The following is a 19,810-nucleotide window of genomic DNA, read 5'->3' on the forward strand; positions in this document are numbered from 1 at the left end:
TCCTTCATGCTTTATAGCCATCTCCCTTCAGTGCAACTTGCCAGACAGGAATATATTTCTTTTTATATTCAAGATAGCACTTTTATTTACTGTACTTTATTTATCACACCATCATTCCCCTAGTCTAGCAATTATGATTTCTGGCCACCCATTTTGAACAGATGTGATAAAAAGTACATTTCACATATTAAGTGACTGCCATGCAACTCCCAAAGCAAACCCAACTCCTAAAGTGGTGCAAAGCATGTTGTCATGGATAGGTGGGCCATGCACAAGCAGAAGTCCCTGCATCTTCCTATCCTATGGCAGAATGAGGTTGTGCCACAGCAAGAGTTAACACTGTAAGGTCTGTAGGTAGTGGCAAAGAAACCTCCACTGCAATCAGATGTGAGCATGCTGCAATCTGCAAGTTGACTGACACAGCCCAGAAGAAAGGATAAGAAAAAGAAAGATGAAAAAGAACCACAGCTTCCTACAGTGCTAGCCCTATGCAGCAGCATGAAAAATTAGGAATATTTGGTGCAACATAAAAAGAGAGGATAAAGAGGTTGCTCTGTCTGGGAGAAGCTCTCTGAGTTCTGTGAGGTTATTTCTAAATTCACGCAGAGTTCCTGAAATGACTGGCTGGTTGCTAAGCCAGATTTTACCGTATTTTAGAACAACTACCCTCCTCACTTTGAGGTGTATGGGTATTTCTGTGACTTTTTTTTTTTTACATATACATAATGAATAAGAATATATGAGAATAAGAATAGTAAATAAGCTGTACGTAATGCATTTTAAATAAACCTGCTACTTTTTTTAGATCTAAATTAAATGCAAAGTAAGCACCTCTTGAATGCTTGTGGCTAAATTTACCACTGGGAACTTAATGGGTGTGCTGATGAAACATTTACATGCACCTGTTTTGTCCATAAAGAGAGAAAATTTGCACATCCAATACATCCAGCTTTACATCCAACTTTACACCCTCTGCAATATGTTTGCCCGCTTAATATGTACAAATGAAAGATTAAATGGGAAAAACTGGCAAGGTTCAAAGTCTGGACTCTTTTTCAAAAAAAAAGATTTTCAGACAGTGTTTAGGCCACCACGTATGAGCTGAGATTGGTAAAGTTCTGCCATTCACATTTCAGTTCTGTTCTAATAAATGCCATTATAAAGTTTTCAGACTAGTAATAAAAAAGCTATTAATGTGTTTTCTCCATGTTAATCAATTCACTACAGGGATTGTGATGTTAACACTACTTTATATTACTGCCTTCATCATTTCTCATTCTTACAATATATAAAATAAACAAAGGGGTTTTGGATTCCTTATAGATTCATTTTTATCTCAAAGTGAAAGCTGTGCAAGATTTGTGGCTTCAGACTCATAGTTGGTGATAAGCTTCTCCTTCCTTCCTCTTCCCAAACTAAATATATAAAGAGACTTTAACAAAATTAATTGCAGTATTCAGCGTTCATGAATTTCTATGCTTGTGTAATTCATTTCCTTGTAGATAGCAAAGCAAAAGGAGGTTCTCTTGCTGCCAAGGTTACAGGATTCATGAGCAAGCCTTCTCAGGACTCATGAGGAATAAGTAAAGAATCTCCCTCATCACTCCTTTCACTGGGGGCTAGCTTTTAATCACATTAAATTACTTGTGCCGTTGGACTGCATTCCTTAGGCTAGAGGGACAGCCAGAGAACAAATGCTGCCAGGAGACTCCTGAACAGCCATTTCTGCCACAATTTGCATAATGTTTAGTAATAAACATTACTCCCAGCTTGGGGACCAATCATATTCATATTAATCTCTGGGCAAAAGTATAGCCCCTCACTCAGTCCCTTCATCAGCAACCCCAATCTTCAATCCAGGCGTGACGTGGGAAGGTGAAGCAGCCTGTGCTCCGTAAGAAAAAAGCAGCAGCATAAAACCTTTGCTTTCCCCCCACCTAATCCTGCTGCCCAGAGCCGCTGACAGCAGAAGTCAGAAAAGGGAACTTGTCCCTGATGAGGGTCACCAAGGAAGACCCTGTGGGTGAGGTGAAGCCACAGAGCGCTATGGGAATCAAGCTATTTGTTTCTTCTCTTGTTGCAAATTAACAAATTCTCTTTCAGGTGCCGTACATGCTTCTTACAAGAACTAGCTTTATATGCAGGAAAGGACCAACCCAGCCACCCTTACCAAATCCTAAAGCCCTTCCTGTATGTTCCGAGACAGCCCAGACCTGGGGACCGATATTGGTACACCCAGAAAGTGAGAAATATTTCCTGACTTTTCCTGGATTTTTGAGTTAGAAGGTGGAAGGACAATTTAATTTCCTACTTTACAAAATGCAATTCATCTTTCATTCCCCACTCACTTTTATAAAAGTCTGCTGAGATAAAAGACTTAATTTATTCTTCCATTTCAGGTTGAACTGGAGGACCAGGTGAGCTTCTAGTTCCTGATAAACCAAAGGAAGAGATCCAAACCTATATCCTTGTTCATACAAATGCATCTTTACCCTCCATGCACAACCACATTCCAAAGGGAACACAAGAGGCTCAGCACTGTGGTCACAGAACACAAAATTTATTCTTCCCTTGTAAAGTGTGTTGCTGTAGTAGGCAGTGCAGTGAACCATGTCCCACCACTGTACTGCTCTTCAGTGTCACTCTACCTCTGAGGTGACTTGCAGACATGAGAGGGGATTCAGGACACCCCACTTAAGTGGTCTAATTTTCATGAAGTGTCAAAATTCAAGCCTAAAAAATTCAAATAATTTAATTTAAATAATTTAGGGAAATTATCTCAAAGTGGGTCAACAAGGGAGAGACACCCAAATCACTCTCGGCTTAAAAACACATTTTTGTTATGCAGGATGTAACTGTCTGTTAAATCTCATTTTCCTTTAGCATTAATTTTTCTCTTTATCAGGTTCCACCACCACCACTTAAAAGAACACTTAGAAGTTGCATAAGAACAACCTCTATAATAAGTGTCAAATTCTTGGCTACTTAACTCCCCTTAACTCTGTTCAATCAGAACACAAGTTGTCTGCGTGTAACCTAAAATTCCCACCGGATAATTGTTTCAAGGACAGAAGGTGAAGTGATCGGCAAGTCAGAATTGACATGGGGACATCTCAATGTCCTCTTCTCTTGGAAGGTTAGAGTAACCAGGGTATTGCAAGCTTTCAGAGATCAGAAACTTGATCCTCTTAATTCATGCTATTTAAATTCTGGATTCATGATGGTAAGCTGAATGAAGCAAACAGTCTTTGAGGAGAAAGAGAATAATTGTGTGACTGAAGAAACACGCTTCAAGTAGTGCATTTTACGCCCTCATCAGCTTTGTTTCTCAGTCCCCAAACGTGTCACTTTTCACAAAAATCTATATAGAATCTGACTCCTTAACCGTTCTCTCATAAATTAATCTCCTCTAGAAAGTTTCACATGGAAAAAATCTTGAGTAAGAGTGATATTGGAATCCTTGAATTTAATATGCTATTTCAGAAAAAAAGGAGATTAATGAGATGTATCAACTTTAAACATAAAAGCTGTGGAATAGATAAGGACTTACCGAGTGACCCTTACAGGCTATAACTCTGCACAACATCCTACTGGGACCAGAAAAAAACCACACACAGTCTGTGAAACAGTGATTTGAAATGGCATGTTGCTTATTTGCATTGAAATTGTTTCATAAGGGCACATGGAAAGGGTTCATTTGTCCGTCTCTAAACCTGGCTGTTAGCACCTATCTGCTAAACAGGACATAGCAGGGACCACACACAGGCAAATTCACACCAGGACATGCCATGAGTGTCACTCCAGCCTCCCAGAGAAGCCTATAGCTCTTTCAGGCATACAGCAAACAGGTCTATTCCAAATGGCCAGCTACTCCAGCAGAACATTGCTCAAAACATGTCTGGAATGGGTGGAAGAAGGCCTTTAGATCAGAAAAGTGCCTTTGTATTTCCTAGATCAAGCAGGAGAGTAGTTTTGCATCTCAGAACCTGATCAAATCTCCTCAAAGAGCTACACAGTAATGTGGATGGTTCTGTGGTGTCTAAGGGGAGTGCTCGGAGCTACCCCTGGATCAGGAGCAAGGAGCCTGAGGAATCTAGAATCTGACTCCTGTTGAATCTGCATGGCCCCACCAAAGATGTGGAAGCAAAAAGTCAGGTTCTCCATTTTACCATACATAGCACTAGCTGATCCTTATGGGATGAATACAAAAATATAACCATACCCAATCACAAAATCTAATAAATGAGGCATGTGGAAAAGGGACGTATTAAAGCCTCAAAAAGTTCAGCTCAACGTGGAATAAGGTCTCTCCCTGCCGCCCTCTTAGCAGTTTGATATCAAGCACATTCCAGAAATTCAAAGTAAGTATTCAGAAAAAGTAATTTCAAACAAATGACAGTGAAAGGCTAATTGGAAAAGCACTCATTCCAATAAGTATCACTGAGAAAAAGCTTTAACTCGCATATTCACCTTTCACTCAAATATCCTCCTTTTGTTTAATCGCTGCAAAACTATGGAATTCACCAGTGGCAGCATTTTGTCATTGGAAAATTCTTGCCATTATATACCTTCAACAAATAATTCTGAAGCAAAAAAATGAAGTCAAATGGTTGGTAGACACACAGATTTCTGACATGCTCAATTTCCATAATTTTTGTGAAAATTGGTGACTAGCTGCAGCAGATACCCAAAATTAGTACCCAGAATAAGAAAAAAAAAAGGCTGAAATGGGAATGTAACAGATACGCATTTTGTCTGCTCCAGAATATATAGTGCCCTGCCAGTCAGCACTTGGGCTGCTTTTTTGCCAGTGCACTGGTTGGAAGTACTGGACAAGAAATGTCAATACCATACAAGACAAGAGAGGACTCTCTGTCCCACTAGAGGATGGTAAGAAGTTCATGAATGTTGGAAGAGAACAAATACCACTCCTATCTTCAACATGGGCTATAAGGAAGTTCCAGGAACTACAGACCTGTCATTCTCACCTCAATCCTTGGGAAGGTGATGGAGCAACTAATCCTGGAAAGCATTTCCAAACACTTGAAGGACAAGAGTAAGATTGAGAGTAGTCAGAACGGAGGGGAAATCATGCTTAACTAACAATTTCCACAACAGGGTAACTACCTCTGTGGATGAGCAGAGAGCAGTGGATGTTGTTTACCTTGCCTTTAGTATGGCTTTCGACACCCGTAGCTCTGCAGAGAAAGACCTTGGGGTCTTGGTGGACCATAAGCCAGAAATGCACTCTTGTAGCAAAGAAGGCCAACAGCATCCTGGACTGCACTAGGAGAAGCACTGCGACGTTGTCATAGGATGTGATTCTTCCTCTCTACTCAGCACTGGTGAGGCCATATCTATGTCCAGTTCTGGGCTCCCCAGTACAAGGAAGAAATGGACATACTGGGGCGAGCCATGCACAGGGCTATAAAGATGATTTCACTGGAGCATCTTTCATACAAGGGGAGGCTGAAAGAGATGGGACTGCTCAGCATTGGAGAAGAGAAGATTCAGAGGGACTCTTATCAATGTGTATAAATAACTGATGGGAAGGAATGAAGAAGAGGTAGTCAGACTCTTCTCAGTAGTGCCCACTGAGATCACAAGAGGCAATGGGCACAAATTAAAAAGCAGGACATTCATTCTGAACACAAGAAAACACTTTTTTACTGTGAGAGTGGTCAAACAGTGCAACAGGTTGCCCAGGGAGATTGTGGAGACTCCATCTGTGGAGATACTCAAAACCCAACTGGACACAGTCCTGGGCAGCCTGCTCCAGCTGTTCCTGCTTGAAGAGGGGGTTGTACTACCTGACCTCAAAGAGGTCCCTTCTAACCTAAACAAGTCTGCAATTCTGTACCACAGCGAGGATGCCGGACAGTCATTGAGAACATGGATGGTGAAGCAGCAGAGATTACGAAACAAATATCCACAGGAATGTAGATTTCATTAATTTCATTTATCTTGGAAATGTGTGATTTTTCTGTAGCCAATGTTCAACCAATTTCTTAGCAGGCAGCAGCATCCCAGACATTGTGCTTTGCGAGTTTAAGACATTATGCTAGAGAACAAAACTGCCCAATTATTGCAGTTGCCATGCAGTGGAATCTCACTGTAATACACCATCTCACACACTTAAGTGAACATTATTTAGATCACCATGTGGGGAAGTGGGAAGGAGATTTCAAAAATCTTAAAATTAAGGATAATATCTTGGCTTCATGGAAGACAACACACAGCTCTCACTGACTTCACTGGGGCTAGGATTTTACCACATAGAAAGTGGTAACTTGTGTGTTCATTCCCTGCTTACACCTGTAACTAAACCCCTAAATGGCTTAAAATGGATATGGCAAAACTGTGATATCCAGCAGCAGAGAGCCATTCCAGTGTCCTAGTCTTACTCAGCTGATCGTCTCTCACCGATGCTCTTACATGAAAACTGACATCTACATGAATAGAGTTGAAAGAAAGAAAACCTATGGTAGGCAATCAGAAAAGCAGTCCTCATTGCTCAGTGCTCTTCTGCGATAACAACAGCCATTATGAAAGAGCTGCCCCTGCCATTTGTAGGTAAATCAGTGTCAAAGACAGCATGAACCAGGTGTCCACTGAGAACACCCAGCTATGGGAAGCCACACCTGGCCACTGAATGGCCACCAGCGGTGGTGGCAGCAGCAAGGGCACTCCACTGACATTTACTTAAATACCAGTCCGATCTCAACACACTTCAAGGTATACAACACATTCTCTTCCTGCTTTCTTCATATTCCCCAAAAGAAAATAGATGTATTTTTTTCCCCAAGCCACCTGACCTTGAAAAACCCATTGCTTCTCTTTGTTTGAATATATTCAGCTGCTTTTCTGCCAACTACAACGCATTCCCTATTCACCGAGAAAAAGGTGGACCTGAAAGAAATCTGCAGGATATTTTCTTGTGAGTGCATGTTGTATAGACAGTAATGTGATTCTCTTCAGACCTTTTAAATATCCCTTCAACAATTTTGATTAATTCAAATCTTATTGCAGCTCCTTTGGTCCTGAACTTTCAAAAGAAAACCAAATGTCTTGTGTGATAAATCTAACAAACATCTGGTTTTGAATCAAAATGTTTTTCTCTTACGTGCCTCATGACTTTCCACTTTCATTATTCTCTAGAGAAAGACTTTTTAGTTGTTTTCTTAAATATCTTCAAATGATCTTTTGAATCTTTTTCATTTTGCTTCATTTACATAATTTACCAATTTTTAACATGCAATTCAGTTTGCACTTCAATATGCCCTTCAGGGCGACTTCTGAAAAGGTCTCCTAAATGCTGAGGTTAGGACTTTGTCAACAGAGGCAACATGAGCACAGCTAAAGATGATGACATGTATTGTTCTGCTTTCCTGTGGTTCAGAGTGGCAAGGTGCAGATGGCAAAAACGTCTGGCAGAGCAACAATATCCTTGGCTTATGGCAGTAAAGTGCAAAATGGAGCAAGCAAGAAAATCAAAACATGTATTGCTGTATAATAATTCAATAATCTATTGCTGAAAAAACTCATTAAGAAATTGTATCAAAGACAATTAGTAGCAGGAGAGGGAGTGGAAGTAGATGAAGGGGTTTCAGCAAGAGAGAACTGAACCTATACAAGAATTCTGTTCTCAAGCAGGTCTCCCCTGCAATTTAAAGGGTACATAAAACAACTGCAGCACAACAAAGTGAATTAAGATTACACCATGGTTAAAACAACATTCATACATACCTCATTCACTGCTAATGCCAGGACACTGTAGCAAAATTGTGTTATACTACCATCACCCAAATTATCAGAGGCATTGAAAGCATCAAGTAGGAAATGTGCATCCTCAGAAACTGTAAAATAAAGTTCTGTTTCTGCTTCCTGTTAAGTTATATCCCTTTACACAAAATCTACTTCTCTCTCTTCCAGCTCAGTCATTTCCTATTGTCAAGTCAACCACTGATTTTGGTGCTCATTTGTAAAAAGATTCAGGGAGTCGAAGATTCCAAATGATTAAAGATAATTAGTCCATATTAAAGATGATTACAGATATACCTGATTGCTATTTTACTGGCACAGACAGTAAAACATCACCATTGATTGGTAACAACCATTGATTATGTTGGTTTTGTAAGTTTGGGGATATAATTCCAAAGGTACAGTGGCTGGTGTCTAGAACACTTGCTGTACCTCCTTCCTACGCCTGAACTTCACAGCAAGGATTCAAACCCACAATTAACAGCCGGAAAGACAACACCCTCTTGCAGTGCAGCAATATTTCCAATGAGAAGTTATGCTGTGCAGTGGATGCCTTGTAGGTATCATGGAGATTGGGTAATATAAAGCACATGAACAGGATTTTTGGCCTTAAAGTCAACACGCTCCACCCTAAGAGAACCCAGAACCAGGAATGGTTTAGAGCTGCTGATCGACAGATCTTGTCTTTTTTTGTTTCAACTAGGAGTCATTCTGTGTATACATCCCATTGCTGAGGAAAATAAAAAGAAGGGGTTGAAGGAACTTAGGCTGCAAATTATACCTAATAAAGTGGTCTACCCACCGCATTGTTCTTCAATCGCGGCTGACAAATCCGAGACAAGGACTGTATGCTATTGGCCTGCTTACGGTCTGATAACACAAAAAGTCATCTTCCCTTCCCTTTCCGTGTATGTAAAAAGTGTTAAACACTTAGTTTACTGTCATTTTCTAATGTTGTCTGAAATACATTGTGACACATCAAAAATGTTTGTAGAATGAATAAAAAATGTGCTGTCTGTTTCAATATACTACCTCAGTCATTCCTCTGCATTTGATGTTGCCTGTATTTAAATATCTAAAACTGCCTTAATTATGTATTTTATCACCTTTCTAAAACATCCTTTTCTCTTTCTGCTATTCTTCCCTTTTGCAAATAGAATTGTACAAACTGTGTACCAGCAGTTAGAACAGATGCAAAACTGGGGGTCAGTTACCAGCTAAAACTAGTGCTGATCAGGTAGGTGTATGGAAACTAGTGCTGTTCACTGAGCTCTGTCAGCACCGAATGCCAGCGTGCATTCAGCTCCTCATCCACCTAGATACTGAAATGGCTTCTTATTTGACCACAGATGAGTCACGTCAAAACTTGCCCTCTGCAACGGCAAGGTCCCGTTACATTCATTCAGACATGAGAGCACTAAGTATTTCCCAGGAGACGCTGAACCTTCAGCATTTTGCCTTCAACATCACTTCTCCCAGTCAGCAAAAGCAGGGCTGAACTACTCACCACTTGTAACATGCTTTGAGATGCCTGGACAATGTGTTTAATAACCACCATCACTGTATTCTAGAGTTTTCCTTTGGAGAGCCTGGCTGAAGACCTGCACTATGAATATTTTGTTTACTACTACAAAACCTGAAACTTGAGACACAGGCAAGGAAACAAATCATCATAAGAGTGCTCCCACAACAAAGATATACTCTAACGTGGTCCTGAGGTTATGAGTTAACCTCTAATCAGGGATTACAAACCAGCATGAAGGAAGCCCGGATACATCTCCTTCTGTTGTAGGCTAACTGATACATTGCCAAATATTCATCAGGAGACCCTCACATGACTTTAGTGATGTCAGGAAATAAAAGATAGATCTGACTGGCTTTAAGCCAGGCATAATGGCAGCAGCAGCTGTGTTTGATTCATCTATACAGATGGGAATTAATCTCCCACTCAGCCAGGTTAGAGGTTGGAACTGGATTTCTCTCGAGAAAAAGCACTATTCCAAATTGAGGAGTAGGACAATTTAAAAAATACTGTACTCATTGCAATATGAACAAAAATCCATACTGACTAGGATGAGACACCTACATTCATCTTCATTTCTGAACTCAGCCAAAATAGGAAGACACGCGGCATAAAGAGCTGACAGGCTACTGCATTATCTAATCTTTACAAAAGAGTATTTGTGTTAGGCATGGAGCTTAATTTAGGAAAGTTTGATTTTCCTTTCTGTGCACCCATTCCCCTGATAACACTTTATTCAAGGAATCAATTAGGCCTTGATCAACCATTGATCAAGAATTCTCAATGGGGAGCCCTAATGCATTTTATCTGCTGTTATCATTCCTAAATAACACCTATTTCTGAGCATGCACTTAATTCTTTTCATCAATACCATGCTACCCTTCAACAAGCCTGTTAATAGCATTTTGGAGGTGTACTTTCAATGAAATCCTCCTTTGACAAATGAATTAGTGAAACTATCGGGATTTCCTTTGGTGCGTTTGCTTTTTTCAGCCACACAGGCAAATAAATTCCATCCCTCTCACCTCCTCCTTGCCTAAAAAAAAGGTTAAAGTGATGTGTTGGAGTTCAAGATACTAAATGGAAAGCTGTTCAGAACAAATGGAAAAGATAACCAATAATGCTTTAAAGCAAACATTCATTATTTTTCACTGAATTCCCCATGGAGTGAAAGATGTGATGCATCTTTACAGTCTCCATGTTTTTTCAGTCATTAGCATTTCCCTAGCAGTATTTCTTTTAAAGGAAAGACACAAAAGGTGCATATCAACTTTGACAAGACTTCAGTATATGATTAAGTCAGTCACATGGATTTAAGCATGGACTTAAGTTATCTGCTGAATAGGAACAGATTTAAACCTATGCCTGAATGCTTTGCTGAAAATAAGCCAAAACGAATTGGTTATAATTAAATTCTTTTGATGAAAATTCTGCAACTCCCTATTGTGTGACACCAGTACTGAAATGCTAATAAACTATTTAAAATTAAGCTTATTACCAAGTAAAATAAACCACAGAGACACTTCTGTCTTTTCTTATTTTATATCACCATTTATATAACATTTGCATTTTTCATTAGAGAAATAAAATACTTGACCAGAGCTAACACATCAGCCTCACAGAGCAGCAATTGCAGTGCGTTGCAGTCCAGGAGACGATCTATAGATTCCTCCACATACACCTGCAATGCTACTCCTGTTTATCTGAGAAATAGCTTTTAGCTATGTCAGCACTTTTGTAAAGCCCTAACTCCAGGACACTGCCAGAGAGATGCTACATGCCAGGAACTGCTTGACGTGTGGAGAGCTCTTTTAAAAAACAAAACCAATGGAACCCTAACTGAAAATTAAAGCGTTAACGCACAGGCTGCTCAGAAACCATTGCATACACATACCAGGCCTTGTACACTCTGAAGCACGTTATGTTAGTGCAGCACATCCCCACAGAAATACCACAGAGAGTTGAAAATGGCCTCGTCCTCTTGGAAGCCTTCTGCACGCCCACAGACGCACATACTACCCGCCCAGATTATTGTCTGAAATTCTGCCAGCCCTGCCCAGCAGCAGGAACAGCTATGTTCAGTGGGGCAAAGGAGGATACAGGGACCCAGTATTTCTACCACCACTCAAAGGTTTCAACAGTAAGAAGTTTTCCAACATATGACAATGGGATGGTGTAGGCAAAGTCACATGCTGACAGAGCCACACTGGTAGAAGAGGCAGGCTGTCTGACTGAAGAGGGGTGCCGAGCGACCACCCTGTCAGTACTGCAGGACATTCCAAAGCCTGTTGTTTTCCTATAATTTAAGACCATCTGTAAACTGTATATAATTTGGAAGACCTTGTCCCTTTCACTTTAGCCTCCATTTCTTCATTTTCAAAAAGATTAACACCTGTGTGTGCACCTCGGACAGCCCTGTGTGCTAGGCTGACTAGGAACACGGGCATTTTGTTACCTGAACAGACATCCTGCTCTGCCAAAGCTCTGTCAAAGACAAACATGGAAAACTTTTAAGGGCTCTGGACAGAAGCTCAACAAGAACAACTTTCTGCAGTAGGTTTGAACTAAACTTTCTGTATGAATAATTTCTTCAGTTTGATTGTGAACCCCTTCCTCATACTGGCGAGTGGCTCAGCAGCATCAGATCATTTCTATGAGTAACTGCTCATAAGCACAAAAGCTGGATAAGATTCAGTCTTTCCACTTTGTCTTTAAAGCCAAATGTGAAAGAGGTCGTGAGGACTGAGCTATACTTGAAATCATACCCACTACATTCCAGTCTGCTGTTTCTAACCTGTACGGGACCAGGCAAAATACCAATCAGGAAATATAATAATTTATAAAATGTTTAGAGAAACAAAGCAAGAAATGCATCAATCTACACACCATATTTTTTATAAGCTAGCAGTAAAAGCTATAGAGGAACTCATTACAATTTACTGCGACACGAAAAACAAGAGCATTTTCACACATCTCATGAAAAACAGAAGTAGCCATTATTTTTCAATCCTCTACCATTCTGTGGGCCATTTTCAACACAGCTAAGCAGGCATGGAATTTAGGCTGTAATTTTCACAAGGACCCCAAGTGAGTTAATGGCCTTAATCTTTATTGAAAATTCTGGTCTTAACTTTGAGTTGCCAATAGCAGTAACTGCTCCCATAATCAAATATCATAGTCAGTGATCCTTCAGTGCTTTTGTTCCTTAAAATGGCTTATGTTACTCAGTTTAACATTTCAAAAAGAAAAGAAAAAAAAGCACATTATGGTGGTTTAGTTATGTTCTTCCATTTGTGGGCATTAAATAGCAGCACCATAGCTCTGCTCATAAATCAGAAAAAAAATGCAGACAACTGAACAAACAAACCTACTGAAAAAAAACCATGTATTACAGCTGCAAAAAAGTAAATACGGATTTTTTTTTCCTGTGCCTCCAGGAGAATCATCACAGTAAAAATAAATACAGATGCTAAAACTAGAAGGATTATACAAGTTAGAACTGGTACAAGACTATGCATTTTATTATCATAGTTTATATTCTAACAGGGTCCAATCTGGTGTTGAGAAATATAAGGAGTGTCCAGCCTCTGACAGGATTGGGCCCTGTTGCTTTCTCTTTATCACAATAAAATTAAGGTTAACCCTATCAGTACTCCATGGAGTCTTATAAATACATATAGAGCCTCACATAGAAATGATCAACTTATAAAAATGTCAACTGCTGCTCTGTATTAATGGAATCAAAATAAAACATATTAGAGAGAATATTCAAGCTATAGATGGGTGGCCATTCACATAACCATTCACATGACTCTAGCTATGTCACTGGAGTTTGGACTGCTTCAAACGGGGGCACAAACAGCCTGAAAAAATAGTGCTCTTGGAGTGATATCAACCTGTCCTAGTTCTCATAATCACACAAACTCCATTCAATACCCACATCTCTTGGGCTGATATTTCTGCCCTCAAAGAAAAAAAAAAAAGCTACACTTTAGGAACTTGCATATGAACATGCACAAACACCAGTAGGTCTCAAGTCCCTCAGGTGCCCACTTTGAGCTGAAGACAGCCTATGAACCAGTCACTGCTGCTCTGGGAACAGCCAGGACAAAATAAAAGTGCTATGTATTCTTCCTGACAATCATCCCGTAGGAATGCATTTCCTCATCCTATTCCCACAGTGCCCACATTTCACTTCTGCAGAACTCAAGGGATTCATATTTTGCAATGTAACCAGGTGGAGGAATAGTGAACAAAGCGTGAGCTCAGGCACTGCCAAAGAGATCCACAGTGCAGCTCCAAGAAGCAAGGCATTACCCCTTTTCCTTCCTACATAGTGTATTCCTGAGCTTTCTCCAAGCCCCTCTTTCTTTACAACATCAGACCGCATAGCCAGTTCAGAGAAAGAGTTGCAAAGTCCAGGGCAGCATTTATCTCATCAGATCAAGGCAAACATTTCTCCCTCAAGAAAAGGGAAGATGACATTCGAGGGCATGGGAGCAAGTTGGCTACTTAAAAGCTCAGTAGAACGAGAGGCAGAGGCAATTTTTGGGCTTCTCCCAAGCTGATGAATGAGAACGGGTCAGTCTAGGCTGCCTCGAGTCCCAGCAGCCTGTCCTGTCCACCCCCACCACTGCACACTCTTCCACAGCAAAAGGAATAAACAGCAGAAGGAATAAAATGGACATCGTTCACTGGACAAGTGCTATTAAGTCAGCTGCAATACCCAGCCTCGCTGTCGGCACAGCTCAGTCTCTCAGATCTCTTGCCATCAGCCAAAACAGCAAGAGCTCTAACTTTAGAATCAGCTCAGAATCTTGGGCAAGTCTCAGCTCCTGACTCTCTGCCTAAACAGGGTAAACACCACCCTGCTTCATGGAGAGAGGAGAGCATTGGTTAAGCTTTGTAGCAAGGGGTGAAGTATCCACTCCAAAGTCTTTCCACTTGACAAAGCAGGAGTAAATGAAAACTGCAAGGGAATCCATTATTCCACCTCTTCTCAAGCCGGAATCAGAAAATAAAGACTGGCCCCCATTTTATCCTGGGAAGAATTTTACATGATCATGCAGCACTACTAATTGACAGAGGGCTACCAGGTACTTGAAAAAGCTTCTAATTTTTTATATATTTATATATATATATATATATATATGAATGATACAGGAGCCCTCAAAGTCTTAATCTGCAGGGTCCTTTTCTGCTTTTGCACACAAAATTAGTGTTACTTTCTTCTGATGTGCAAGTGTCAGTGTAGATTGTTCCTTCAGTAATTGTCCAAGGAACTGCATTAACTGAACTACTGTGGTGGACCTCTCCGGGTTAGCTACTTTCCCATACCAACACACGTGGCAATACTGTTCTTCACATCCGGAAAGCCAGCACACAAATTCTAAGTACACTGTATGAAAATACTAGTTTTAGGTTGCTGCTGTTTTATTTATTCTGTAGGCAGGACTGTAACACAAACTATAGATTTCCTCAGTATAAGACCATGGATTTAAAGTCATACAGCAACATTAAAAGCCTCAAATTTGATCATTCGCAATACACAGACTACAGCAATTTCTTAACTCAGTCAAACTGCACTTGAATTAGAGCCCGTATTTGAGACTCTGTTTTGATCTTACAGACAGCTGCAGTGTACACCTCCTGCATCAACCTTCAGTGTGCGACTCAGAGGAAAGCTAAACTTCTGGATCTCTTTATTAAGAACAAATAAAAACCACTGCAAGCCAACAGGCTGAAGGAGGGAGAGAATCCTTCCTGACCCTTTTTCACTACTTTTACTTCTGAAGAGTGAGGGCCAACATTCTCTGTGACACACTTGTCAACATAACAGCACTGATTTCTTTATGAATAAAAATGTTTCATGGGTTTTTTTCTTTCCTTCATACCCACGCATTTATCGAACTATCAGCTTCAACAACAGCCAGCAACAGGGAATGCTACAAGATGATGATGTGGAGCATAAGAAACATTTATCTTATAAACTTACTCCTTAATATTTTCAAGTACTACTTCTGTGTTTATGACAGGTCCTTAGTATGTCATTGTTTTAGAAACTGCTATCATTTCTCTTAAAATCTCTTAAGCAGAGGATCTTTTTCCTTCCCCAAACTGAATCAGGGTAGTCTCCATAATCCCTCTTCATGATTGGTCTCTTGCACCTAACACGTCTAATCAGTTCTGCAACCAAAACTCAGTATTAAATTCACAGTGAGGCAAGTCCATCAATTTATACAATGAAATGATAATATTTTCTAACTGATTCCCTTTCTAAATATAGCCAAGTGTTGTATCTGGGTTTTGGAGGCCCATTGCATGTTAAGTAGATGTCTTTATTAAGCTGTCATGTATGACGTGTAGATCCTTCTCCCAAGAGTTTACAAGTAATTCAGAATCCAATAATGCATACAAGTAATTTTAAATTGCCCCTTCTACTTTAATTACCTTGCAAGTTAATTCCATGTTCCAGCTACAGCATGCCATCCGGCAACCTAGCTCTTTTCAGTCCTTCAGAAGTGCACCTGACAATCACTGACAGTGTTCATTAATTAATTCAGAGCCTTTCTAGAAAGTAATGTTGACATCCACTCCTCATCCAGGTTATTGCTAAACATACTGAATATAAATACCTAGGTGTACAGTTAATCTTCATTTTGATATTTTGTGTAGTTATTTTTAATTTGTATTTATTTTTTGCTATTTTGTCCTTCCATTCCAGAATAAGCTGTTTATTGGTCATTTACCTGATGACTGTTAATTCATGGCAAAATTTTGCCACCTACCTTGTGATTTTCAAGCTCCCTTAGTCTTCAGTTTTAAGAGACTTTGACAATTTTGATTGAATAGGCAGGTTACACACAACTGTGCCCTTGGTTTGGGTTTATTCATATAAGATTTTTTTAAAAGAAAAATTATTTTAAGGATAAAGATAATTCAGATAGGCAATCTTGTCCTTACAACAGAAATACCAAGTAAGCACAGGAACAAAGGTCAAACATAAGTAAAATCTGAAGTAACAAACAAAAGCTTTCTTTATTAAACTTTTATACATTTACCTTGGCTTTCCACTAGAACCTAAGTACACATGTGCTACAAGGAGCAACTTGGAAAAAAAGAATTGTGTGCCCTTGCCTGTGCTAAGGACACCTTCTTTGTAACAACATTAATGTGGCTTTTAAATTGTAAACATATTTTTTAAAAATCCTATTCATTCTGATGGGTGTCTCTTTCTACATCTTCCCAGTAAGGCTCGTTGGCTTCTTAGCTTTTATTGTTTTTAGTGTTTGGTTTGTGTTTTGTTTTGGTTTGTTTTTTTTTTTTTTTAAATGGCAGATGTACTTGGCAGTATCTGTGACCTTGAGTTGTACACATGAGCAAGCAAGAGAGCCCAGTCCTGCAAGGCTGTTTATGCATTCTGAGAGAGCTCCTTCTGAGAGGGGTGTCTCAAGGAAGACAGAAGCATGATATGCATACCAAGCCAAGTACTTCATGATTTATTTATAGGGAAAAGGGGCATAAAAATTTGCTGAAGGGGAAAGAAAATTGAAGAATCTGACTTACCTTGTCGCTGTAGACGAAGAACAGAATCACAACAGTGAGCTCCAACAGAAATATAATTAACAGCATGATAAAAAACTGTCAAGAGAAAAAGGGACAGGGGAAAAAACAAGAAGCAAAACCCATCAACATCTATTTCAGCCTTTTCTGGATGCGCAATAAGTACATTCAGCAGATCATGCAGAATGGGAAGTGGGAGTCATACAGGCAGCAAGATGCAAAGCTGCTGTGTTACAGCAGAACAGAAGGCACGCGACATGCAGCAGCTGAAACAGCAGGTAAAGGACTAGTCGGGAAACACAACAGTATCTGGGCATACGTACAGCTCATTGATACCACTGATTTCAGTAGAACAGTGTAAAACCCCACAGAGATCTGTCCCCCCAGTAGGCCAGTGCTCTATTTGACTGTAACCCTTGAGGATTCTTCCCAGGCTAGGTTTTCTTTAATTTTTTTCCCCATCAGATCTTTCCAATTAACATGATATCAGCGAAGTCCACAGCTTAGACTTCCCATTGCAAGAGAAGGTAGCCTGGTCCCATAAACCACAAAGTCATAGCTCCTTACAAGGGAAATCGTAGAAGCGAGAGGCACACCAAAAAGCTTCTATACCAAATTAGCTTTACGAGCAATTTCAGGTAGCTACACAAATGACCCATGGGTTTCAGCTGAAAGGGGTGATTTATACTGAAGACATCAAAGCAAAGCCGGTCCATCTCTTCTTCTCCTCATAAGCCATGGAACTATCTAAAATCCAGTAGTCAAAAGCTCAAAGGAGCGGATAAAAATTTTTTAACACGGGGATTTCAGGTAGAGTCTCTAAAGCCCTCAGTTCTGATTGACTTCAGCGAGAGGAACTGCTGGCAATGCCAAACACTTCTGAAAAATCATATCCCCTGCTTTTTGTTAAGATGCTGGATGGGTCTGCAGCGCAGATCTGCAGTAGCGTCCACACAGCGGTTGCACGGACTTTAGAACAAGGCCACTAAATGAGACTGAGTTTTGCAAAGATCTCCCAAGGAGAGAGAGTAATTTTGGAAACTTTTTAGGCTCAGGCAAAGGTCCTGCTCCCTATAACACAAACTCCATACACTTAGCAGCCTGCAAGGCTGAAATTCTAATATGGAGCAACACTGACTTAATTGAAATCCCATCCCCAGGAGAAAAAAAACAGTTACCATCTCTTTAGCTTCAACCACAGGGCTGCAAACCTATGAAAGTTTAATAGCTACAAAGCCTTATCAGAGCTTCTTCACTGCTTGGTAAGTCAAAATCAAACCTTTGAACCCATGGATTTCTGTGATTGAATGGAGGGCAAAAGGTCAAGAAGGGGAAAATACCTTTCTCCACTAGTACAATTACACTGTCTACAGAACTCATTGCATTTTGCCCTGTGAGTCTTAAATTAAAATTTGTTTTCAAATCTTCATCACTAGTATCTTCACACCTGCCTGACCCTAATACTGGATCCTATTACTGCCCAGTTTTGAATCACAGAACTCATTCATGCTTGTGATCCAAGCTGATTTCCATATCATTACCATCCAACGCTGACCTTCTGTATGGCTTTGCAAACCAGCCTTGGTGCAGCTTGCTTATTTTTTACATTTATGATTTTAGCCTGCTGCACAGCATTAATTGAAACAGGACAAAGGATATCTATCACTCTTTTCAAAGATGCACAGACACTTTGCTATATTTTATTTGGCTGTGGGGTACTTTTTTGCTCATCCATAAAGCATGGCTTTACCAAAACGTGCATGCGAACACCACAGTCTCCCTGGATTACATTAAGCAATTTCTAGAACAAAGAAAGGACTCATACCCATTATAAACAGTGATCAGCACTTCCTACCACAGGACCCCAATTTCATCAGCTTATAATTTAGCCAAACCTTAATTGTCTATGCTTATATATTCTGAGCTTGTTTCCGTCTAAAGGATGAAAGCTTTTCGCAGAACTTCAAAAACAACACTTCAATTACTTCTAAGAATGAAGCAGGGCAAAGTATGTTATTTCACCCAGGTTAAATTTCTGGTGGCTTAATTTGAAATCCTCTCACACGCCAGTGTTTAGAGCAAGGACCTGAAACAAAATGTGGCTCCATTTCAGGCACATGCCTTTTGTCTTACCCAACTACGAGCGGATTTTTGTGGGAAAATTATTAGCCTTAAAAAAACCTGCATTTCACACATCCAGTAGAGATACGAGGGTTCAGCAGCTAAAACCTTCAAAGTCTACAACCACAAAAAGCCTACTCGCATCCTTCCCGCAGCTCATGTGTGACCAGACGACTCACAAACCATCCCACAGAGCATCCTCCCCACTCCTGTGGTGCCCACACGCGCCTGCAATGCCCTTCTGGTGTCCCCTCAGAGCCGATGGCTTCCAGTCCCACTTCACAGGACATGACCTGGAACAGCGGGTACGGCCAGGAGCCGGAGTAAAATTCAGGGACTTGTTTTTCCTGTGCTCTCAAGAAACCTTTTCCTCCCTTCTCTGCACTCACCAGCATGGAGACAGTACAAATGAAGCCAGGGAAGGACTGCAGGAGAAAGGAGAGCCTGAGGAAGAACGTATTTAAGAGCAGATGGGTAATGGTTTGGTTTAAGATACAATCTGGCTACCCGTTTTAGAGAAACTGGACCTACTGGCAGCAGCCGATTGGGGCAGGGGACACCAGAGAAAAAGGCAAGACCTGCGCAGCGGCAGGGGATGCACATGGAAACCCAGGAGGAGCTACGCCCTTGGGAGGTGGCAGCCTGGGGAGAATCCCGTGCTGGAGCCGTGGAAAAACAAGAGCAAGAAACAGAGTGGCAAAAAAAGGAAAGCATGCTGCACCGACCCCCACGACTGAGGATAACGTGTGGGGAATGGACTGAAGACTGGTAAGGGCAGAGGAAAGGTGTCTGGAGGGAAGTTGAGGTGTTTTCTCAAGCATGTAAGTATGATTATTTCTCAAT

General features: G+C 40.5%; 1 protein-coding gene across 7 annotated transcripts in view; it reads right to left on the reverse strand.

Moving 5' to 3' along the window:
• The window catches only part of TSPAN4 (tetraspanin 4), a 501,360-nt gene that overhangs the window by 88,620 nt on the left and 392,930 nt on the right, over positions 1-19,810 (reverse strand). For all 7 annotated transcript variants that reach the window (XR_012631035.1, XR_012631034.1, XM_074885334.1 and 4 more), the window contains one exon: positions 16,850-16,924. Coding sequence is in view for 5 of the 7 variants with exons in the window: in XM_074885334.1 (XP_074741435.1) it covers positions 16,850-16,924 (75 nt within the window). In the remaining 2 variants the exon portion in view is untranslated. The remainder of the gene's footprint in view (positions 1-16,849; positions 16,925-19,810) is intronic.

Source organism: Strix uralensis, chromosome 15 (genome assembly GCF_047716275.1).
Source record: "Strix uralensis isolate ZFMK-TIS-50842 chromosome 15, bStrUra1, whole genome shotgun sequence".
Classification (NCBI taxonomy): domain Eukaryota; kingdom Metazoa; phylum Chordata; class Aves; order Strigiformes; family Strigidae; genus Strix; species Strix uralensis.